The 25,076-nt window shown below is 48.3% G+C and overlaps 2 protein-coding genes across 5 annotated transcripts in view; one reads left to right on the top strand and one right to left on the bottom strand.

Moving 5' to 3' along the window:
- Nucleotides 1-5,525: 5,525 nt before the first annotated feature.
- On the top strand, nt 5,526-14,555 carry LOC138818208 (peptidyl-prolyl cis-trans isomerase C). Its single transcript, XM_070009192.1, has 5 exons — nt 5,526-5,678; nt 8,797-8,910; nt 9,468-9,561; nt 11,266-11,450; nt 13,650-14,555. The coding sequence occupies exons 1-5, from the start codon at nt 5,562-5,564 to the stop codon at nt 13,776-13,778; spliced, it is 639 nt and encodes a 212-aa protein (XP_069865293.1). The 5' UTR covers nt 5,526-5,561; the 3' UTR covers nt 13,779-14,555.
- A 7,983-nt stretch (nt 14,556-22,538) lies between these two features.
- The window catches only part of LOC138818234 (sorting nexin-24), a 100,240-nt gene continuing 97,702 nt past the window's right edge, over nt 22,539-25,076 (bottom strand). For all 4 annotated transcript variants that reach the window (XM_070009254.1, XM_070009255.1, XM_070009256.1 and 1 more), the window contains exon 7: nt 22,539-24,004. In XM_070009254.1, the coding sequence (XP_069865355.1) occupies nt 23,937-24,004 (68 nt within the window). In that variant the 3' untranslated portion in view covers nt 22,539-23,936. The remainder of the gene's footprint in view (nt 24,005-25,076) is intronic.

Raw genomic sequence — 25,076 nt, 5'->3', positions numbered from 1 at the left:
TTCAAATCTACCCCAACAAGAAAAGTCTGAGAAACTCTTTTCTCCAACTAACCATCAAAACACCAGTAGTGGAGCTATGACTCATACAATTGTAGACCACAAGCCTTGAGCAGAAATGTTCAGGGACACTGCCCAGGCCCTGAGTCAAGCCCCAGGATCAAAAACAATGGGGTGGTGGTGGGGAATCTATGTTGGACATAGTCCAGAATTCAAGATTGTATTATGATTTGAAAAGCAATGCAATTCATCCCATTAACAGAATAAGAGAAAATTCATATAATTGTTTTAGTTGATATCAATAGATGATGTTAAAATTCAAATAAGTTCATAGTTAAACAATAAAACACTCTTAACAAAGTAAGACTAGAAAGGAATGTGAAAAGGACACAATCTTCACCCAATATCATACATAATGGTGAAATATTGAAGTCATTCCATACGGACTTGGGACCAAGACGCAGTATATAAAGTACCCCAAATCGGGACACAACATAAGAGAATGGAAAATTACTACTTTCCAAGGTTAGATATTCAAAACCCAGTTGGTGCTCCCTCTTAGGACTCGAGGGGGAGGATCCTTCCTTGGTCTTCAGGGAGTTTAATGCAATAAATCTTTTCACTCTCTGCTTCCTCTTCCCATGATGTTCTTTGTGTGCCGTGTCTCTTCTCTTCTTTTGGTAAGAACACCAGTCATAGTACAATATGAACACCCTAATGCAGGATGACCTTATCTTAACTTGATTCCTTTGTAAAGCCTCTATTTCCAAACGTGTCATGTTCACAAGTGAATGTATCTTTTAAGGAACAATGCCACTCACAACACACAGACTACCACTACTGTCTCTGTCTTTTTTTTTTTTTTTTGTCGGTTGTGGGGCTTGAACTCTGGGCTTGGGCACTGTCCCTGCACTCTTCAGCTCAAGGCAAGCACTCTACTGCTTGAGCCACCTGCCACTTCCGGTTTCCTAGTGGTTTTTATTACAGATAAGAGTCTCACAGACTTTCCTGCCCAGGCTGGCTTTGAACCTCGATCCTCAGATCTCAGCCTCCAAAGGAGCTAGGATTACAGGCATGAGCTACCGGTGCCCAGCTGTCACTATCTTTTGTAGAATAGCATACAACCAGTTCAATAAGGTGAAAAAAAAAAGAGAGAAAGATGTATAAAGATCAGGAAGGGACATGGTCCCCAAAGAAATATTCGGGGTGAGGGGAGCTGGGGAGTTCAGGGATAGAAGGGCTAGTGGGAGGTAGGAGAACAATGCTTGACAAGAAATGTACTCATTGCCTTACTCATGTACCTGTTACTCCTCTGTACAGCATCTTTACAATAAAATAAAATTTAAACAAAAAAATAAATACTTATTAACTATAACCCCTCTGCACATCACCTTTATAATAGCAATAAAAAATGTGAAAAGAGATTAGGAGGAATAAAACCTCCATTATTCATGAATAATATAATAATCTATGGAAATATTCTATATATCCTATAAACAACTAGAATACATTCACATATATGTTTACTTATAAAATTAGTTTTATTTCAATAGAAATAGGAACTAGAAATCGATGCCTAAAAAGGTACTGTTGAGAATAGTATATAAAACTAAATACTTGGAAATCAATTACACTCACACTCACACACACACACACACACACACACACACACACACATCCTTTTATGCAGGAGGGTATAAATTCTTGTCAAAAAATTAAAAAATACCTAAATAGGTTATGTGAACAAAGCCTATTCATAATTCATGAATGAATTGTAAATTTTGAGTCTTTACAAAATGATCTATACATGCAATATGATCCCAGTCAAAATCCTTGCTGATAAGATTTTGGACAAGCTGATTCTTGGGTTTATATGAACCAGGAAAATGTCAAGAACAGCCAAGAATTTACTGACCAAAGTTGAGAGGACATATACTGTGAATATTTATTATTAAGCTACTTTAAGACCATGAGGTATTAGACAGATAGGCCAACGGGATAGAATTAGAGTTCTCCCAAACAGGCCTGTGCATTTATGGACAATTGTTCCAAAACAGTTGCAGTGACAGAGCAGTGAATAAGTGAGACATTCTTTAATAAATTGTGAAAACTGGGAGAGAGCAACGGAAAGAGTGACACTGTCCAAAAAGAAGTGTAGTCCTTACCTGACTCATGTAACTGTAACCCCTCTGCACATCACCTTTACAGTCACAATAAAAAATAATACAGTGGACACACTCAGATTTGCCAGTCTTTAATGTTTGCCTTTTTATGTGTGTATATGATGATGTGTGTTTATCAACACTATTATATAAAAATTATACATGAGCTACTATGTGTATATACAATAATTATTTATGCTTTTTCTGCATTATGGCTGAATTGGATAACATTGGTAGCAGATATCATTTTAAATACCTTGGGCTGGGAAGGTGGCTCAGTGGTAGAGCGCTTGCCTTGCAAGCCTGAGGCTCTGGGTTCGATTCCTCAGCACCATATAAACAAAAAGAAAAAAGCCGGAAGTGGCGCTGTGGCTCAAGTGGTAGAGCGCTAGCCTTGAGCTGAAGAGCTGAAGGACAGCGCCCAGGCCCAGAGTTCAGGCCCCATGACCGGACCCCCCCCCCCAAAAAAAAAATACCTGGATACCTGCATGTTAAAAAAATAAAAAAGGAAATTTGCTTCACCTTAAACTATACATCAAGCTGGGCACCAGTGGCTCATGCCTGTAATCTTAGCTACTTAGGAGGCTGAGATCTGAGGATCATGGTTCAAAGCCAGTCCAGGCAGGAAAGTCCGTGAGACTTTTATGTCCTATAAACCACCAGAAAACCAAAGTGGTGCTGTGGCTCAAGTGGTAGAGTGCTCACCTTGAGCTGAAGAGCTGAGGCACAATACTCAGGCCCAGACAGAGTTCAAGCCCCATGGCCGACAAAAACAAAAACAAAAAACCCCCCAAAACTATGCATCAAAAATAGCTGCATGCAAAATCATTGAAAAATTTCACAAATTAAAAAAGATCACACCAGAAGATTGCATTCATTTAAAGTTGAAGCAAGAAGTCAGGACTGAAGTCAGAAATACAGTTAATTCGAGGAGGAAAATGTGTTTGTAAGTAGGACAGGGTAGAAGAGAACTTTCTATAGAGCTAGTAAATATTCAATTTCTTTTCCTAAAGGTGGCAGGGTGGTAGTATAAAAATAGTTGAACGCATCTATTCACATAGCAGGAAATATTTAGCACTCTCTTTCAGGCACTGGGCTAGATCTGGGTCATCCTTAGGAATAAAACCAGCCAGGATCCTTGCTCTGGTGGTGCTGGGTCTGATACCAGAGCCAGACTAAAGCAATTACAGAGAGGAGTGCAGATAAATCTACTCAATCACCCCGTGGGGTGTATGCTCTGAGAGATGCCCTTGGCGTGTTCCACACAGGGCCTCTCACTTTATTGGGTGCAGGGTGAGAATTGAGGCGATCAGATCCTCAGTGGACTGCATTATAAACACCTTCTATCTCTAAGAAGTGGTTACTCCTCTCAACGGGAGCAAATGTTTCCAAAGTCATTTTAGACATACTCTTGGAAATGTCATCTTCTTATCCAAGGAAAATCTTACTTGGAAAGTCACATCAATAGTTCCTAAAAGAAAAAATCAAGAGAATTATTATTAACTATAAATGTTAAGTTTAGGGATATCATGCTAAAGTCAGAGTCTTTTCAGATTCACAGTTCAAAATGCAGTGTTTTAAGATAAAACTTGCCAGGTTATAATATGCTTATAGGTTCAATATAGAAGGCCAGGACCTCAGAAAATTACCAATTCCCTATTTCTATCCCCACAGCGATTGTTTTAGTGTATCTCTTTAGCTGTTGTTGCTGCTGCTGCTGCTGCTGCTGCTTTCCAGCTGTTTGAATTCAGGGCTGCTGCTGCTTTCCAGCTGTTTGAATTCAGGGCTTTATTTACACTTTCCAGGCAGGTGATCAACCACTTGCATCACGCCTCTAGCCTCTTCCAATCTTTTCGTGCACATATGGGGACTTGAACTCAGGGCCTAGGCACTGTCCCTTAGATTCTCACTCCAGTTGAGCCATGCTCCACTGACAGCTTTTTGCTGGTTAATGGAGGTAATACAAATATCAGGGACTTTCAGCCCTGGCTTCACTGCGATTCTCGGAGTGGAGCCGCTAGGGTTCTGGGCTCGCCGGCCGCTCTCAACTTATAGATAGATTGCCTTTCTGTGCTCATGCTCTTGGTTCTGTGGTGTTCACGCTCTCGAGTCTGTGTTCACGCTCTCTGTTCTGTGTTGATGCTCTCTGTTCTGTGTTGGTGCTCTCTGTTCTGTGTTGGTGCTCACGGTTCTGTGCTGGTGCTCACGGTTCTGTGTTGGTGCTCACGGTTCTGTGGTGTTGGTGCTCACGACTGTGTGTTGGTGCTCTCATCACGGTTCTGTGTTGGTGCTCTCATCACGGTTGTGTGTTGGTGCTCACGGTTGTGTGTTGGTGCTCACGGCTCTGTGCTGGTGCTCTCATCACGGTTCTGTGCTGGTGCTCATGGTTGTGTGTTGGTGCTCACGGTTCTGTATTGGTGCTCACGGTTGTGTGTTGGTGCTCTCATCTCGGTTGTGTGTTGGTGCTCACGGTTGTGTGTTGGTGCTCACGGTTCTGTGTTGGTGTTCACGGTTGTGTGTTGGTGCTCTCATCATGGTTGTGTGTTGGTGCTCACAGTTGTGTGTTGGTGCTCACGGTTGTGTGTTGGTGTTCACGGTTCTGTGTTGGTGCTCACGGTTGTGTGTTGGTGCTCTCATCATGGTTCTGTGCTGGTGCTCACGGTTCTGTGTTGGTGCTCACGGTTGTGTGTTGGTGCTCACAGTTGTGTGTTGGTGCTCTCATCTCGGTTGTGTGTTGGTGCTCACGGTTCTGTGTTGGTGCTCATGGTTCTGTGTTGGTGCTCTCATCTTGGTTGTGTGTTGGTGCTCACGGTTCTGTGCTGGTGTTCACGGTTCTGTGTTGGTGCTCACGGTTGTGTGTTGGTGCTCATGGTTGTGTGTTGGTGCTCTTGGCTGTGTGTTGGTGCTCATGGCTGTGTGCTGGTGCTCACGGCTGTGTGTTGGTGCTCACGGTTCTGTGTTGGTGCTCACGGTTCTGTGCTGGTGCTCTCATCTCGGTTGTGTGTTGGTGCTCACGGTTGTGTACTGGTGCTCTCATCACGGTTCTGTGCTGGTGTTCTCATCTCGGTTCTGTTGGTGTTCTTCGCCAGGCGATTTCCCACTGAAGCAGCGGCTAGGCCGGCTCCCCACCGTTACCGGATCTTCCCAACACACTCGGTCCCCACGGGGTCTCTCTCCACAGGGACTCCAGGCGTCCCCACGGCGTCCCCTCGGGGTCCCCGCGGCCTCCACCGCGCCCCTCCCAGCTCCGGATGCCGGCCTCGCCCCGCACGGAGCCGGGGAGGCGCCTGTCCCGCCCGGCCCGCCCCACCTCCAGTGCCCTCCCCGGCCGTCCCGGAGCGCGCAGGCGCAGCGGCCGGAGCCTCGCCGCGTCCCCGCCGCGTCCCCGCCGCAGCGCTCGCCATGGGCCCCGGGCCCCGTCTGCTGCTGTCGCTCGCGCTCGGCCTGGGGCTCGCGGCGCTCGCGTCGTCTTCCGGGGCTCCGGGCGCGCGCCGGCGAGGCCCCACGGTGACGGCCAAGGTGACGGGCGGCGGCGGGCGGCGGGCGGCGGGCGGCGGGCCGGGCTCCGGGCAGGAGCGGGCGGGCCACGTCCCTCCCGCGCGGCGGGGACGGGGACGGACGGACGGACGGAGGCCCCGACCCCCGCCCCCGCCTCTCGCCCTCCTCCTCCGGCCTGTGTTGCCGGGTGCGGACGCGGGGGTGTCGGAGGAGGGCGGCCCGTCCCCGGCGGGCGCGGGGCGGGAAGGCCAGAGGCTCGGGACGGGGAGAGGGGAGGCCCCGCTGTCCCGGGCGCGCAGGCCGGGCCCCCCGCGGGCGCACGGAGCCCCGGGAGCCGGTGTGCGCCAGGCCGGGCCTGGACGTGCCCAGGGCGCCCTGCCGGGTCGCCTTCCCGCCGCGCGCTCAGCTGTCACCCGCCGGGGAGCCCGAGCGAGGTCCGGGCGGCGCGACGGCCTTGACCGCGTGGCCGGGCGGTGCCCAGAGCCGGGGCCGGGGGGGGGGGGGGGCGAGGCCAGCAGCGGCCCTGAGCTGGGCGGCCCCGACCCCGGGAGGCCTCGTTCTGGGTGCGGGTAGAGCCGTCCCTGACCACCCTGTCTGTCTGTCTCTCTGTCTGTCGTTCTGGGTGCGGGTAGAGCCGTCCCTGACCACCCTGTCTGTCTGTCTCTCTGTCTGTCGTTCTGGGTGCGGGTAGAGCCGTCCCTGACCACCCTGTCTGTCTGTCTGTCTGTCTGTCTGTCGGTGGGTCGGTCGTGCAGGTAGAGCCGTCCCTGACCACCCTGGCTGGCTGGCTGTCATTCTGGGCTGGCTGTCGTTCTGGGTGCGGGTAGAGCCGTCCCTGACCACCCTGTCTGTCTGTCTGTCTGTCTGTCGTGCGGGTAGAGCCATCCCTGACCACCCTGTCTGTCTGTCTGTCTGTCGTTCTGGGTGCGGGTAGAGCCGTCCCTGGGGCCTCATGTTTGCCCCAGGAAGGACGGCCGCCATTCAGTGCCCAGCGTCCCGGGAAGGCCTTCAAGCTCCGGTGGACTTGGATTCGGGCGGTTGTCTTAGGCCGTTGAAATTGACATTGGAGGTCCAATTAACAGGTGGTTTAGAGCAGAGATGGTGAGGGGAAGGAGGTAGGATTGCTGAGAGAGAGAAAATCAGGATGCATGGCCTCCCATGTACCTCTAAGATGAACGACGACTGACCTTAGTAGTGTTGAGACATTCCATCCAAGAAGCCTGTGAAGCAGCCAGCAGCAGCAGGGCCTGTTGGCAAAGCTTGAGGTGTGACCCCTCACCTACCTTTTAACACTTTCTAGGGGTTCTGGGGTGGGGAGCCAGGGCCGGGAGGCAGAGGCCTGGCCAGCCTGTTCCCAGGCGGAGGGCACTGTCCCTGAGGGATGTGTGCCAAACTCTCTGAAATGTCATTTCTCTAATCTGTTTATCCACCCAATTTGTCAAGGTCTGAAAGCTCATGGTATAGGCCCGTCTTGTACACATGTCCACTTACTCTGTTCAATTTATCCCTTTGCTTTTTAGAACAACTAAATAAGATGGAGCTGTGTCAAGTGGTAGAGTGCCAGCCTTGAACAAAAATTGTTAAGGACCATGCCCTGAGACTCTGACTTCAAGTCCTAGTACCAGCATACACAACGTGTGCACGCTGTGTGTGTGTGCACACACACTCACAAAGTTGAAAGCTATTGCACTTTGAGTGGGTGGAAGTATACTGCAAGGTTGAGTGCAAAAAATGGATTTTGATTGACCAGCAATGCTGGGTGACCAGCTTTCTTTCTTTTTTTTTTTCTTGCTTTCTAACTCCTCACAGGTGCAAGTTTCTCCTCTAGTTTAAAGCTCTGCAAGACCTTTCTGGTGCTGGCTGGCCGTTTCTCTCAGATTGCATGGCTGGATCTTCTTGGGGCTGCCATGCTGGGGCCTATGTTGTGTTGAAGCAGTCTGGCATTGACCCGGTCTGGCAAGCTTCTCTATTTCGAGGATCAGTCTCAGTCTTCCATGATGGGCACTTCCTGCCCTTGGGCCACACAGAGTTCTTTCCTTTTCTGAACTGCCTAACCGGGAGGGAGGGTCTTAATGCTTTCTGGAAAGCTCTCTTACATAAATAATAATAAAGCTAGTGCCGCCCTGACATGTAGAAACTGTAAATGCCACACAGCGCTGAATACCCCATCACACATGACAGGCCTGCTGACGTATTGGCAGAAGCTCTTGTCTTGAACTTCAGCTTGACAGTCTTTACTTACTGATTTTTCTAAACTGCAAGACATCTTTTTCCTTTGACAACCCTTCTTATATTTTTTAAAGCCATCTCGTGAATGTCTTTTTTTACCCATTCAAACAGTAAATTGGTTCCTATAATCTAAACTTGCTAATAGAATGCCCTTTGACTCCACGGCCTTTTCAAGCCTCTGTCTCAGAATTGTCTTCCGACAGTGATTTGTGAAGCATAAATGTGTATAATTTTGTTGCAGATGAACCAGTTAAAAAAAAAAGTCCAAGAGAACTTTGAAGGTTTAATCTGCAAAGAAAATGACTCGTGTTCCCTTCTGGATGTGTTTCCTTTCTTTTGTTCTAACATGGGACAGAGAAAGTACAAAGTCACGTGGGTGACTGTGGGACCTGGGGGCGGAATCCAGTTCTAAGTTCAGCTTAGGATCTGAGTGGGTTTGCTGCTCTCGGGGTGAGGCCAGGACCCGGGGCCTTCTCTAGGTGCATATGGACGTGCATATGCACTTGTGCAAACACATATTCAAGTACATGTACACACACACACACACACACACAAGCATGTTTTCTACTACTTTCCTCACCAATGAAGTCAGGACACCGGTAGAGTTGGCCTCAGGTGCAAGGGAGCAGCTGGGTTCTTGAAGACTTTGTTGACTGAATTTGAGAGTACTGAATCAACGTTTAAACTCAGTATCAAGGGCAATACTTGCACTTGGGTACCTCCAGTACCCAAAGCAGTTTCCAGTAAGTACTTGTTGAGTGAATTTCTCACATAATGTATTTAGGGCAGGAAGTTTATCTGATATCAGGTCTCTTTATAACTCCATTGTAAAGTATTTGTAATGTTGACTTAGCTTGAAATTTGCCATATTGTAAAATCCTTTCATTTTTTGTATTTCACTTACCCACAGGTCTTCTTTGATGTGAGGATTGGAGACAAAGATGTGGGCAGAATTGTGATTGGCCTCTTTGGAAAAGTTGTGCCCAAGACAGTGGAAAATTTTGTCGCTTTGGCAACAGGAGAGGTCTGCCTGTTTTATTTCCTTTAATTGGGCATAGCATTCATTTCATCTTCTTTTTCTGTCCTTTTTCCTTTCGGTAGTACTGGGACTTGAATTCAAGGTCTTGAGCTTGGTAGGCTGGTATTCTATCACTTTAACCACACCTTCAACCCCATTTTTGTTGCTTTTGTTTTCTTTTGCCAGCTGTGGCTTGCACTCAGGGCCTGGGCACCATCCCTGAGCTTTTCTGCTCAAGGCGAGTTCTCTATCACGTTTGACTCACAGCTCCACTTCTGGTTTCCTGATGGTTAATTGGAGATAAGAGTCTCATGGACTATTCTGCCGTGGGTGGCTTTGAACTGTGATCCTCAGATCTCAGCCTCCTGAGTAGCTAGGATCACAGGCGTGAGCCATTGGTGCCTTGCCATGTTTTTTTGTCAGCTGATGATAAATTTTTCTCAGCCTAATGGAGTTCCATAGTGATTTTGGTATCTCATTGTTAATCAGTCCAGGGGAGCACAAGGGCCTCTCAGGGTGGGAGTTATTTCTACTTGCATATTTAATTGAAGTCATCTCTTTAGAAAGGGTACGGATACAAAGGAAGTACCTTCCATCGCGTCATCAAAGACTTCATGATTCAAGGAGGTGACTTCACCGCTGGAGACGGCACCGGTGGTAATGTTGCCTGTTGTCTGCTCCTTTCTCCTTTCCCCCTTGCTTTGCTAAGTTAGGCCCTGAGATGAAGGCAGCATAGTAACCCGGTGCGTCAAGGAACAAGGCCCCAGACTCAACTCTGCCTCTGGAAAGGATGGGGTGGGAGCCTCCGCTATCACACACTCTGTGGTTCTCTTGTGGTTCCAGGAAGCGGTCAGCGCTCACTGTCTTCCACAGTGGACGTGCGTTCATTTGGCAGAACATTTGCAGTTATTACAAATGCAGTACTACCAGTTGGTAGCGGTGTAGACAAATGGGTGGCCACAGAGGGTGGAGCTAAAGCACCAGGCCATGCGCGCTTGAGGGGGCGCCAGTGTGGATGAGGGGGGTGGGCGGAGGAGGGGCGTTGCACAGGAGCATAGCACTTTTGTCCCTTCATTCAGAAGTTTCCTGTTATTGCAGGGTGCCAGAGGCTCACACCTGTAATCCTAGCTACCTAGGAGGCTAAGATCTGAGGATTACGGTTCAAAGCCAGCCAGGGCAGGAAAGTCCAGGAGACTCATCTCTGATTAACTACCAAAAAGCTGGAAGTCGAGCTGTGTTTCAAAGAGGTAGAGTGCTAGCCTTGAGCACAAAAGCTCAGACTCAGTGCTCAGACCCTAAATTCAAGCCCCAGGACCGGCACACAACACATACACACACACACACACACACACACACACACACACACACACACACACACACACACACACACATTTCCTGTCATTGTTAGCCTTTTGTTGTTGTTAATGTTATTGCTTTTTGTTGTGGTTGTTTATTGGACTAGAACTTGAACTCGGGGCCTCTCACTTCACTAAACTTGTCTGCTCAGCTAGTCCTCTACCACTTGAGCCACACCTCAGTCTAGCGTTGCCAGTTAACTGGAGCTGGAATCTCCCAGGCTGTTCTGCTTGGGCCGGCTTCGGCCTGTGATGATCAGATCTCAGCCTTTGGAGTGGTTGGGATCACAGGTGTGACCCACCGGAGGGAGCGTGGAGAGACACTGAGAGCCATGGCTCCTGCTGCGGCCTCTGCTTTGCTGAGCTTTTCCTCTTCGTAGTTGGTCCTTGGTTGCACGTCACTGCGGTCACCCTCTTTGTCCTGGAACTCTGAAGTCCTGGGCCTGACTGCGGCCAGCTGCTGTGGTGTTGGGGCTGAGGCATGGCGCACTATGGGTTCTAAGTGAAAATCTTGCTCTATTTTTTTTTCAAGTTGTGTGACTTTCCCAGTGCAGCCTGGGACAGAGCAGCCTGCCCCCTTGGGTCGCTGCAAGAATAAGCTCCATGCTGGGGTGGGTGCAAAGGCGGGAGTGGCCCGGAACACGCGACCTGGACCCAGGCTGCCCACCCCACTGCACCTGGCTTTGGGGAACACGCGACCTGGACCCAGGCTGCCCACCCCACTGCACCTGGCTTTGGGATCCCATCCTGCCCTTCCGTCCCCCCTCCTGCCAGAGAGAGACTATTGGGTTTCCCTTGGCCTTTGGGGGCATGCCATCTTGTGCTCTACGGAAGGCTTTGTCTGTGGTTTGTTTCAAGTCAGTGTCTGGTTTCTTTAAGAAGTTCGCCTGTCCCCGTCTTGCGTCTTCTTAGGTTTGGCCATCTTTTCCCACTCCTGTCTCCGTGGGGTTCTTTGAAGAGTTTTGGTTTGACTCCTGCTGCCTCCCTTCCTCTTCTGTCCTACCAGGCATGAGCATTTATGGTGAGACGTTTCCCGATGAGAACTTCAAGCTGAAGCATTATGGGATCGGGTGGGTCAGCATGGCCAACGCCGGGCCCGACACCAACGGCTCGCAGTTCTTCATCACCCTGACCAAGCCCACCTGGCTGGACGGCAAGCACGTGGTGTTCGGGAAGGTCCTCGATGGCATGGTAACTCCCGCTCTCTCTCTTTCAACACTTGGTGTGTGTGAGGGCTTGCAGGGACTCATGTCAGTCTCAAAGTATATCGTCAGAGGTCGGCATCTTCCGATAGGAGGAAGGATTATAAAAAATGAGCCACTGGCACCCTTGAGAAGAATGGTTTCGACAATTCCCCAAATGACATGAATAATAAAAACACTGTTTTCTTCTCCATCTACATTTCTCCTGCAGCCTTCCAGGGTAGTTCCCCATCGCCTAAGCTCACAGCCAAGTGCCGGGCATGACCCACACCACCCATAACCCCCGACCTTCCCCATGTGCGTGCAGCCGGGCTTTGTACTCCTGAAGATCCCAAACTTCCTCCTCACACCTTCCACCTGTTGCCTTGATTCCACTCAGTCACCATCCCAGAGATGAGCTGTGTACTCACTGTTCAGAAAACTTATCTAAAGTATTCCTCTCTCTCTTAAGTTTTTTAACTGGAAGTAACCGTGGTTGGAACTCGGGGCTTTGCGGCTGCCAGGATGGTATTCCACCGCTTTATCTGTGCCCATTGCCCTTTTGGCTGTAATTTTCTTTAAGTAGTGTCCCAGCCTTTTCCCCGAGTAGCTGAAGTGATAAACGCACCAGCACACTCAGCTTTTTCACTCGGGCTGGCCTGAAACTGCCATCTTCCCCATCTCAACCTCCCAAATAGCTTGGACTACACATGTGAGCCACTACGCCCGGGCAGAGCATCTTTCCTGGTCCCTGATGTCCTTTGTCCATTAGTGTGAAGCACCGGTGGTCTGGGGGCCTGTGAAGCCAGCCAAGGCAGAGAACTGAGACTGGCTTGTACAGTGCCCGACTCAACACTGAGATCGATGGCTCTGATCACTTTGGAAATGGGCAAACCCAGAGCTAGGACCCTAGCTAGGACATCTAGCTTCTTCGGGTTCATTTTGTTATGTCCAAACTAGTACCAGAACAGAAGGGTCGCTTAGACTCCACACTAACTCTTAGTTTGGTGGTAGCAGGTAAGTAGAAATGCCTTCTGTCAGAGCCAGGTGCTTAGAAAGAACCTAACATTATTAGACCATCAAGTACTTCCTAAAGAGGAAATGAGAAAATAATACCAACATATTATCTGATGAACAAAATAGTAAATTTTATTGTGATCTATGTCTATATTATTGCCATACATGTATTGCACATATATGCTTGTAAATGTATAGCACACATTTCCCATCCCCCATTTCTCTACCTCCATATTAAGTTTTCACACTTAGCTTGATTTAATTTTTTTCGTTTTCTTTTTCCTAGTATCAGGGCTTAAATGCAGGGCCTTGCTAAACTCTTTATTTTTTTAATCTCTCTCTCTCTCTCTCTCTCTCTCTGTCTTGTCAGTCACGGGGCTTGAACTCTGGCCCTTCAACACAAGGGGAGCACTCTACCATTTGAGCCACAGCACCACTTCCGGTTTTCAGGTGGTTTATTGGAGATAAGAGTCTCACGGCCTTTCCTGCCTGGGCTGGCTTTGTATCACGATCCTCAGATCTCAGCCTCCTCAGTAGCTAGGATAACAGGTGTGAGCAATCAGTGGCTGGCTACTCTCTCTTTTTTATTGTTATTATAAAGGTGATGTACAGAGGGGTGATATTACATAAGTCAGGTGCAGGATGTATTTCTTGTTGGATGATGTCACTCCTTCCCTTGTTCCTGTTTTTTCCCTCCCATACATCCACAAGTTCTATAGTTAATTTTCATCATAGTGTCTAGTGAGTACCACTGTTGTGTTTGTTCATCCTTTGTCCCTCCCTTATCTTCCCAAAGACAGGTAAGTGAACCAACAAGACAGAAAACAAAAACATCAACAAAGAAAAAAAACTTGTTTCCATTTCTTGGAATTCATCTCAATAACCTTACTAAACTCTGGCTTTTCTTGCTCATGACACTCTACCACCTGAGCCACGCCTCCTGCACAGCTTTTGCTAGTTAACTGGAGATGGAATCTCTCAGACTCATCTTCCTGGGCTGGCTTCAAACCATAAACCTCCAGATCTCAGCCTCCTTAGTAGCTAGGATTACAGGAGTGGGCCACTTGTCCCAAATACTTGCATAATGTTTGTAATGCTAAACTTATTTCCCACAGAGCTGAGTTGGTCACATCTTGGGACTCCCATAGCTGTCAGTCAAAACTGAGTTCCATGTCTGCACTTGCCTCCCCAGACGGTGGTACACTCCATAGAACTTCAAGCAACTGACGGGCATGACCGTCCACTCATCACCTGCTCGATTGTCAGCAGCGGCAAGATAGATGTGAAGACGCCCTTTGTGGTGGAGGTTGCCGACTGGTGATGACCAGGAGAAAAGAAAACACTCTCGCTGGGGTGTGTGTGTACACAGGTGTGAGTGTGTCTGAGCGTGCACGTGAAATATGTGTGTGCCTGCTGGCCTGTGGCTGTCGATTCTCCAGTTTCTGAAAGTTTTGCTTTGCTTTATTATGCTCTTTTAACTTGCCAGTCTTTATCACAGGAAAAAAATTTTAAAACTCATCGCTCAATTGGGTGCCGGTGCTAGTGCCTATAATCCTAGCTACTCAGGAAGCTAAGATAGGAAGAGTGCAATTTGAAGCCATCTGGGCCAGGAAAACCCACGAGACTCCTGATTAATCAGAAAAAAAAAGCCTGATCCACGGCTCACGGTGGAGTGGCAGTCTTGAGTAAAGCTGAGACAGCACCAGGCCCTGAGTTCCAGCTGCAGTTCCAGCACAGACAACACCACAGAACCCACTCAATGTTTGCTCTCTATGACTTGATAAATCACCTGTTCAGGGTCTTTTGAATTGAAAAAAAAAAATCTCTTCCTCTAATGGTGCTAGTTTACATTAGAAAGACTGTATTGGCTCTTTAAAGAACACAATCATTTATTTAGTTTCTCTTAAACTCATTGGTAGCTCCATGTTGGGTGGTGCTGAAGATTTGTTTGAAAAGATGAAGGCCTGAAGTTTATTATAGTGAATTAAATCATTTTTTGCTGGGCAGATGGAAGTTGGATTGGTACAAACTGGTGCACATCATAAGGAGTTTTGAGTGATCCAAGGTGCTTTATGTTCTCCATATTAAATACTTTTGATATAAATTCACTTTTTTGGTAAGAGTTCCTTTAAAATTTAAAGTTCTTCAAAAGTAAGTACAGAAAAGTAAATATACAAGTAAATATACAAATACACTTTAAAAGTAAATACACAAAAGTAAATATACACCTGTAATCCTAGCTACTCAGGAGATCTGAGATCCTGGTTTGAAGCTAGCCAGGGCAGACAGATCTGAGACTTTTACATCAAATTAACCAGCAAAAAGCTGGAACTGGAGGTATGTTTCAAGTGTTAGAGTGCCAGCCTTAAGAGAAAAAGGAGAAAAAGGTAAGGGACAGTGCCCAGGTCCTGAGTTCAAGCACTAGCCCCAGCACTTTAAAAATAGCTTTTATGTGTAATAGATGTATAAAATGTATTCACTCTAGTGGTAATGATGAACACATTACAAAGAGTTTTATGAATCAAAATACACAATTAGGTAATTTGGAATGGAAAGTCATAGAAATTATGTCCATCACATCCCAAATACATATGCGGATGATTCACTGTTTCACTCACAGTAACAGTAACAGTATTAGAAAGTTCCCTCGAGTCTAGCTGCAGTGGGAAGGAAGAAGGAATCTGTTAGTCCCTTGCATGGTTACAATTATGATTCAGGTTGTTTTTAAGCCAGATAGGACAGTAATGCCCTCCCGGATGAGAATCCGAGCTTTACAATAATAAGCCTAGTCTGTCCAGATGGGAAGGAAACAGCCCGTACCTCTTATCATACACCCAACAGAAACCAAAAGAACCCAGCTAAGGAAATATCTCAACAGCAGATGGAAATGGCCCTGCCTCCCACTGCTGTTGGGGACAGAGTATGTGGATCACTAGCACTCTTGTAGGACAGTATGGCAGCCCTTGCTGTTTTATGTTTAGATGTTTATTATTAAGTAGTCGTACAAAGGTGACAGCTCCACACACGTTTATTGTGGGTCTTGTGGATGCCAGGGGCCAGTTGGAGCTTTGAGGATACAGCAGTGAACACAGAGCCCTGGCAGCGGAGGTCCCGCGGGGGAGACATGAATGAAAGGGGTGGTGAGAGCCATGAAGAACACCTCTGCCCCTGGGGAGGCGGTGAGGACTGCCCCGTGAGGCCAGCTAGGAGCGCGGCTTTGAGGGATCTGTCCACGCAAAGGCTGGGAGGAGGGCAGGCAGGGTCACCAGGGCAAGCCAGGCAGGGATGAGGGATTGCAGGGCAGAAAGCTTTTTGGTGGTTCATTGGAAACGAATCTCACAGACTTTCCTGCCTGAGCTGGCTTTGAACCATGATCCTCAGATCTCAGCCTCCTGAGTAGCTAGGATGACAGGTCTGAGCCACCAGCATCTAGCCTTTTGGGGGGTGAGCAGGGGGCACCTTAGATCCAAACCACAATAGACGGATATACACCTGGACTGCTGGAGTCGGTAAGTCCCATGACGCGCATTTACTCAGTACAGGTCAGGGCTCTGACAACGTCCGCCCTCACAGCTCCATGAACATGACAAGAAATTCAGAAACACGCTACGTGGATATGCGGCAGGAAATCAGCTGGGAGGTAAAATGGGAGAGGGGTAGAGGGAAGGTGGTCGAGGCCAGCCTGTGTGGGGACTGATGGAGAAAGGGAGCCACTAGCGATGGGGACACTGGAAGAAGAGAAAGTGGGCGGAGGGACAAGTACAGAGCTGGGTTCCAGAAGCAGCAGAGAGGCCTGTGCGCAGAGCCTGGAGTGGGGGAAGGGCCAACAGAGCATCCCTGGGCCTGGGCCTTGGTGATGGCTTAGGCCTGAATAGTTGACCCCAGTGAAGTGAATGATGCTCAGTCGTGGGACTTCCTATAGGATTATTAGGAAAGTCAGCCCTCTTTCTGCCAGAGGACTAAGAATGAACTCACCCAGAAGGGAGCCGCTCCAAGAGATAGTTGATTCACACCCAGCTTTCCATGACACAAGCCAATCATCTCTGGTTTTGCTTAGGCCAGGGTGAACTGATTTCCCTTGACTTGCAACCTAAGGTCTTTGTCTAATACAGCGATACTGAAAACATTTTCTGATAGAGACAAGGATAAGGAATTGCTAACAGAAACTTGAACCCCAAATGGTTATGAAGCCTACATCTCTGAAGACTGGTATGGCAGATACGGATGCAGATAGGGTTATGTTTAAGGAAAAGGGCAGAAGTTCTGCATGTAGCAGAACAAGATCAGACTCACACAAAGTAAATGCAAGGGGTGGGATTTTTTTTTACATTTTAAACACATTTTTCCAATTTAAGGCCTTGGTTTGTGAGCACAGTGTATCCAGATCAACGTCACCCATCCCTCCCAACCCCACCCCATCCCTCAGTTTCCCTGCTTCCATTTTCACATATGTTCGTTGAATATTACCACCCTTCCTCTCTCCCCTGTCCGCCCTCATTTGATCTTACTTCCCCTTGGACTCCCAGGTCCCAGAGTCCTGGTAGTCATTTTGTTAGACTGTATGCTACTTGTTCAGAGGAGTTATACTATTGGAATCCTCCCCTGCATGGACCATATTCTAGTTCATACGTTTGTGTATATATTCAAACGATTCTGCTTATGCTTACACATATATTTATCACAAATCTAACTTTCACACATGAGAAAAATCATGCATCTTTTGTCTCTCATAAATTTTTACCAGTCCATCCATTTCCCTGCAAATGATGCGCTGTCATTCTTCCTGATGGGTGGGACTTCGTACTTTCTTTTTTTTTTTTTTTTATTGTGAAAATATTGTACAGAGTTACTCTTTATTTCTGTACTTTATTTTCTTTGCAGGTTTCCAATTTTTCTCTAGGGTGCAATTAAGTAAAAGGAAAATTTATTTTTATCTTCTCCTTTGGAATTTTCTTTTTTTTTTTTTTTTTTTGTCGGTCGTGGGGCTTGAACTCTGGGCCTGGGCACTGTCCCTCAGCTCTTCAGCTCAAGGCGAGCGCTCTACCACTTGAGCTACAGCGCCACTTCCGGTTTTCTGGTGGTTTATTGGAGATAGGAGTCTCACGGTCTTTCTTGCCCGGGCTGGCTTTGAACCGCGATCCTCAGATCTCAGCCTCCTGAGTAGCTAGGATTACAGGCATGAGCCACCAGTGCCCGGCTCCTTTGGAATTTTCTTAACACCAAGCAGTTGGCCTAGGGGTTTTATCTTCACGTGTCCATGTGTATAGGAGGTGTCTTGATCAGTCACCCCTCCCATGGCTCTTCCTCTTCCCCTCCTCCTCTCGCTTGCTGTTTCCACACGTGTGCATGTTCGCCCTTCCTCTCCCCCACCCTTTGCTTCTCCTCTCCTGTCAGCTCCCACCCTCCAAAAAGCTTCAATTCCTCACCTGCCTGGTAATTGCTCAAAAGGGTTTCACCAACCTCTGGAGGTGTGGCTCAGCAGTTTGGAGTCAGTCTTACCTTAATTAAAATAAAAATGACCTAGAGCTGGGAAGGTGGCTCAGTGGTAGAGCACTTGCCTTGCATGCATGAGGCCCTGGGTTCGATTCCTCAGCACCACATAAGCAAAAAGAAAAAAGCCGGAAGTGGCGCTGTGGCTCAAGTGGTAGAGCGCTAGCCTTGAGCTGAAGAGCTGAGGGACAGCGCCCAGGCCCAGAGTTCAGGCCCCAGGACCAGACCCCTCCCCCAAAAAATAAAAAAGATCTAGGATGAAATTAGGAATAACTGACCTTTTATATGTGCAAAAGTGCCTTTAGTCTCTGAGGTCAGAGGGCACAGCAGCTACTGCAACTCCCCCCAGGGACCCCTCCCTCCCGGCCCAGCCTTCTAAGTGTGCTACCAAGGGTTTAGCAAGTGCCCCGTTCAGCGACAAAGCCAAAGCAGTTTGTGTTGGAAGTGCTGAAATTCTGAGACCACCACTCACAGGTAATAGATTATCACATCATCTATCTGTGGTGCCAAATGACACTGGCAGAGTTCTTAGCCTGTTGGGTGTCAGGGGCTCAGCCCGTAATCCTAACTACTCAGGTCTGAGGATCACTTTGGAAGCCAGCTATGACAGAAAAGCCTGTGAAACGCTTATCCCCAAAAAGCCAGAAGTGAAGTTGTGGCTCAAGTGGTAGAGCACCAGCCTTGAGCCAAACGGCTCAGAAGACATACTCAGGCCCTGAGTTCAGTACACACACATGCCCCAAAGGGAGGGGAGGAATGAGTTTATTTCTCCTCTGATGTGTTCTCCATGAAGGCATCAGATGAAAACATCAGCCAACTCGATGGCTGGGGAAGTAAGAGAGAACTGATCATTTTATAGGCCAGCATGTTCAGCGAAAGCTTTTGGAATACACTTCGGTTATTTTGTCAGAGGACACAAGAGTCCTGGGAGTGGGAATGGAATCAGGAAAATATTAACGACACCATGGCCAAGCCCGAATTATTACCATTTAGTCTAGGATCACTTGTTATAAACGATTTTAAACGTGTTGTTGTCCTCAGCCACAGTCTGTTTTATTCTTTTTCAAGTGCTATTCAGCCATTTTCTGTATCATCAACTAAGAATTCAGTGAAAATTATCCATGGGTCAGATTAGTTAGAATGACATTTTGGGAATTATCTCTTACTTCATTTCTGATGAATTTTTAGATTTTGAACAAAATTTGAACCTCGTTTCTCAGTTCAGCCGTTTTGAGTTACATAAAGACCAAAACATGGCAAGGATTTTATAGCAGGAAAAGGGTTTTTGTTTTTGTTTTCCAATATTCTTATAATTCAGACAGCTGAAGAAATCTTTGATCTAGAAGGTTTGGCAATTCAAAGACCCTTCAGGGCACTTTTCCCCCTTCCAAATTAAAAAAGAGTAAAAACAGTATTTGTAATGGAAAATGTTGGTGCCATAAAGGACATTTATGCCTTTCACTTAATTCTGTAATTCATCTTGCAGATTGAAGACATTGGCCCAGAGTAAATTCTAGGTGTGATATAACATAGCTTGCTCCAAGGCTTTCAAGTGTTGTTGAGATGCCGGAGGAGTGGGAAATAGCTGCTGGCATTAATGCAGAACTGGATGAAACAGTGTCAGAAAGAAATGTTCTATGTGGGATAAAACAAATGCATTTCAAAATTCATTCATGGAATCTTCTTTTTTGTAGGTTGTGGCGCTTGAACTCTAGGCCTGTGCGCTGTCCCTCACCTCTTCAGCTCAAGGAGATTGCTCTACCACTTGAGCCACAGCGCCACTTCCGTTTTTCTGGTGGTTAATTGGAGATGAGACTCTCGGACTTTCCTGCCCGGGCTGGCTTTGAACCATGAACCTCAGATCTCAGCCTCTTGAGTAGTTAGGATTACAGGTGTGAGCACCCGCACCCGGCTTGATTCATGGAATTCTTTTATTTTTTTTGGGGGGGGGGTCCGGTCGTGGGGCCTGAACTCTGGACCTGGGCGCTGTCCCTCAGATCTTCAGCTCAAGGCTAGCGCTCTACCACTTGAGCCACAGCGCCACTTCCAGCTTTTTTTCTTATGTGGTGCTGAGGAATCAAACCCAGGGCCTCAGGTATGCAAGGCAAGCGCTCTACCACTGAGCCACCTTCCCAGCCCAATTCATGGAATTCTTATCCCCTGACTAAGTTACAATAATCTGGAGTCACAAATTTGGAGAAGCCAATACACCCAACCCCCATCTCTCCACCCCTTTTTGTGACAGTACCAGGGCTTGAATTTCAGTCCTTGTACTTGCTTTGGCTTGCTCGATGGTGCTCTACTACCTGAGCCACACTGCCAGCACAGCTTTTGGCTGGTTAATTACACGTGGAGTTTCTCAGGCTTGTTTACCCATGCTGACTGACTGACTTTGGACTGCAATCTTCCAGGTCTCACCTCCTGAGTAGCTAGGATTAAGGCGTGAGTTACCATGCCTGGATCCTCCCTGCTTTTTCTGTGAGTGTGCCAAGCCTGCGGCTTGAACTCAAGTGGGGGAGGGGCTGAACCTTTTTGGCTCAAGATTAGCACTCTACCATTTGAGCGGCGGCTTCACATCTGTTTTTTGGCAGTAAATGGTGATCGTCTCATGGACTTTCCTGCTCTGGCTCGCTTTGAACTGTGATCCTCAGATCTCAACCTCCTGAGTAGCTGGGATTTCGAGGCCTGGGCCACGGATGCCTCACTGATTCCCTGCTTTTGAGGTCCTGTGGAAGCATGTAGGAAGTGCGTGGACGTCTCCAAAGCCTCTCGAGTTTCAGTGTCAGGGATTTGCTCCTGCTCGTTCTAGGCCTTTAAACGCAGCTAGCGTGGCTGTCTGTCCCGGATGGGAGCTCTTAGGCTGGTCTCTGGGTAGAGAACCTTGCATGAAGACGTCCCCTGTCTTCTACCTGGACTCTGAAGGCAGATCTGCTTCGGGGACTCCGGCAGCTGCCCGTGATGCGGAGGCGCGGTCCGGTCAGCCAGGAGCAGGACAGGACTCTGTGTCCGGGCCTGGGCCCGCCGCGCAGCCTCACCTCCGCGCTCCACCGCGGTGGCCAGGCCTGTGGCTGCCTTGTGCCGCTCCCGGTGGCCTCGGCGTCTCGTGGGCTCAGCGGAGGCCCTGCCGATGGGCGCCCACCCGAGGCCTCGCTGCTCACTCCCTCGGTGTACCCCACCTCCTCCCTGGACCAGAACGAGGGGTAGATGCTGAATCCGCTTCTCCTGGACAGAACGTGACCCACACCCAACTGCTGCTCCGTCTGTAGGCCTAACACCGGCGACCAGCAACACCACACCCGGCGGCATGAGAATCCCTCAGGCCGTAATGGTTAAACACTGGCATTTGTATTTCAACTCTAGTGTTTTCCCAAGAGCATCTTTTTTTTAAAAAACAAAACCAACAAGGAAGCTTTCCCATTTGAGCCTTAAACAGAAGTAGCCTGGCAGGAGTGAGGCAAGTGGTTGCCGGGTGTGGTGGTAGACGCCTGTAGTCCCAGCCTCTAAGCAGAAGAGGCAGGAGGGTTAAGCCTGAAGCCAGCCTGGGCTAAATACTTATCAAAACCCTGTCTCAGCCCAGCATGTGACCCCCAAGCGCACGGCAGTCATACTGAAATGACACGGACTGTCGCAGCCTTGGGAGCCAATGAGGTCCGCGCCCGCGGTTGTACCCAAAGGCAGGAAGCAGCTCATGTGTGCAGGCCACGTTTCCAGTCATACTCTTAGGACATCGATTTCTCTAGCAAATGACGACTACTCCCGTGGCCCAACACCGTGATAACACCTCCCCTTAATACAGGAATGTGTGTCCCTGCCTTCGCTGGAGCCGTGTCTGCCTGGAAAGCCAGCCAAGGCCCAGCATGTCGTTTGCTCCTTAGCCTGACTTTCTGCTGCTGAATTCAAAGCCTAGAATTACCATTGAGGATGAAAACCAAAACAGCCTGGAACTGAGCTTCCCACTCAATTTCATAAACCCCGAGGTCTCTCCCTAGTAAATGGCTGGAAAACTCCAGCATCACATGACCACCACAGTGGCTAAGGCCCTGGGGAGTGAACGCATGACGTGAACAGCACTTTTTTATCCGTCTGGCATGTTGATGGAAACTGCCTCAAACAAACCAGCCTACAAGCTTTCTCTGAGCCCCATCCTTTGGCCAGGCCTGGAATCCCAGCTACTCGGCAGGCTTCAACCTGGAGGATCTGAGTTCAAAGCCAGCCTGGGCAGAAAAGCTCATGGGACTGTCTCACCAAGTAATGAGCAAAAAGCCATGCTAACAGTATGGCTCAAGTGGTAGAGCACCAGCTGTGAGTGAGCAAGCCAAGTGAGCATTAGGACCCGAGTTAACTCTGGGAGTGCCACTCCATCTTCTATTAGCTAACAAAACTGGGCTGGAGGCGTGGCTCAACCCTGGGTTCAAGTTCTGTTACTGGGATACACATTCGCACACAGGAAATGGGACTATGCTGCTAACTCATCCAGTATTCAATGAGTATTTATTGGCCTAATTATAAATGCTTAGAAAGAAGTGAGAGGTTTTATGTTTGTGTTGCATAAAGTTCCAGGCACAGAAGACAAATTCAAATATTTCTTGCTTTCTGTTTTTATTTAACTCAAAATAGCCAGTAACATAAAAACATTTAAAAAGTATCTGTGATACATGACTATTCAGTTATTTGGGGTTGATGGAACTTGATTGTTTAGTTCTTGCTCATTTCCAATATGTACTATAACATAATCTATCATAAAATATATCCTTAAAAGTTTTCAGCAGGGGGTCGACCTGTATCACTGAAGTCTAATAAAAATTCATGAAATAGTTATTATGCTTGATTTTAAATATTTTCTCCTACACAGAAACTTATGAGAACTCCCACAGAATTCTGAATGAAATGCCCACCTGCAGCGCATCCATGCAGAAGGACCTATGCTTTGTTCTTGTACTACTCAGAACATGACGGTGGAATTGCGTCACCCACACTTCACTCAGCTCATGAGCTGAATGGGAAGGAACCAATGAGGAAGGCCAGACGTGCTGGAGCAAAGCCACCGGGGGCAGATGCTCACCCGTGGGTGGAGGCTGCACGGCAGGCGCTCTGCAGGGCTACCTGGGATCCTGGGGTCGGAAGGTGTGTGTTTCCCCCGTGTTTTTGTTTGTGCCGCACCTCGGCTTCAATGCAGGGCCTCGGCCTTTCTGCGCCAGGCTCATGTTCTACTCCTTGAGCCACGCTTGCACTTCCAGCCTTTTGCTCATTAACTGGAGATAAAGTCTCACAATCTTTCCTGTCCCAGGCTGGCTTCAAGTCAGGATCCTGAGGCCTCAGCCTCCTGAGTAGCTTAGGGTTACAGGCAGAGCCGCCAGCGCCGGCTGAGTGCATGTTTTGTAGACAGACTCCCTGCAAACCTACCAACAGCATCAGCCGGTCTGCAGTCATGCTCATCTCGCCCACAGTAGAGGAAACTGCTGTGGGTTCAGACTTCCAACATGGCCATGCCTTTCCAAACGGCGTACACAGACGGCGGAAGCCATCCCAGGCTGAGCTCTGTAAGGCGGGATTCTGTCAGAGTCATGAACTCCCAGTCTGGCTCCTTCTTCACGGTTAGGCCGTGGTGTCTGCGAGCCTCCCGTGATGCTTACACTCCCACTCGTGGCAAGGCAGAGTAGTGAGTAACGAGCTCTGGACAGAAAAGCCAGCAACGCTGCTCCACCCGAGACGCAGGAGCTTCGGCTGGGAGGCAGAGCGCAGCTTCGGGGTGGGACACGCGGGCTCACGCGGGCAGCCGCCATCTGCTTCAAACACTGCGTCCAAACCACCTCTTGGGTTCTGTTTTGAAAAGCGCCATTCGCATGGAGACATCCTGCCCTGAACTACTGGGGCTGGGGCTGAATTTCTCCCCTAGCTCGAATTGGGTCCGTGCAAGTGAATTTGGCAGATACCGGTTTTCTGGACTACGACTCTGAAACTCTTCGGCTCCTGGTACCACGGAGGACTTCTACCTGGGCTGCGGATGGGGGTAAAAGACCCCGTGGAGGACTCCTTCGATAACCACATTTGGAAAGTCTGCAAAACAAAAGGAACACTGCTTTTCATAGGGGTGTCCATCAAAGAACGGTATTTTGCAGCCTTGAAACAGAAAGCCAGAGCAGCCCACAGCCACGGCCACCACCACGGCCACGGCCACCGCCACCGCCTGGGGTGGGCGTGGCCTCACAGCCGGCCCTGGGTGTGCCATCCAGTTTTCCATCACTCATATCTGGGGCTGGAGACACTCTCTCTCCCGCCAGGCACTGCAGGAATGTGTGGCCAGATTTGTAGCCTATTGATTTAAGGGATGTTCTAATGGTGAACACTGCTAGGCCAGCTCTTTATCTGAATGTTTTCTCACAAGGAAGATGGATTACACTGGCAATTCAATTTCTAACAAAATCTCAGTATACTTGAAGGAATTCCCAGATTTCTACTGGGAATACTTGGCTGCAGTTTTTCCACTGTGGTTTACAGCAGCGTGGAGGCTAAATTGTCTTGAGTATACTTGTTCTGTTAAGGTTCTGCTCTCTATAAAAGAGCAGAAAGAGGAGGCCGGCCTTCTTAACCTAAAAGGGCAAATTCCAATCAAAAGCTATCCTATTCAACTTAGAAAATCAGCTCCGTTTTTATCGGCACTACAAAGGAAACCCAGAGGTACAGAGCACTGAGTGTCACATTCTGGGTATCAGAGCAGGAGAAATATGAACAGCTTTGATTAAATGAGACCCAATCTCTTTCTTGGTTTAAATGGTGTGTGTGTGTGTGTGTGTGTGCATGTGTGCGTGTGCGTGTGTGTGTGTGTGTGTACCAAGGCTTGATCTCAGGGCCTGCAGCTGTTCCTGAGCTTTCTTGCTCAAGTCTGGTACTCTACAACTTGAGCCCCAGGCTGGCTTCAAACCATGATCCTTCCATCTCAGCCTCCTGCGTAGTTATGATTATAGGTATGAGCTACTGGTGCCCAGTCAAATGTTTCATTTTAAAATTTCAATCTATACATAATCACAGCTACAAGTTATGCTAAAGCCAAGCATAAATACGTGCTCCTTTAATAATTATGTAAGGAAACTGAGCACACCAGTACTGTAAGGCAGAGAAAAATAAGTGG

This window comes from Dipodomys merriami, unplaced genomic scaffold (genome assembly GCF_024711535.1).
Source record: "Dipodomys merriami isolate MVZ:Mamm:240054 unplaced genomic scaffold, mDipMer1.0.p SCAF_72, whole genome shotgun sequence".
Classification (NCBI taxonomy): Eukaryota; Metazoa; Chordata; class Mammalia; order Rodentia; family Heteromyidae; genus Dipodomys; species Dipodomys merriami.
Note: the sequence above shows the minus strand (reverse complement) of the source record. Positions and strands in the feature narration are given on the sequence as shown.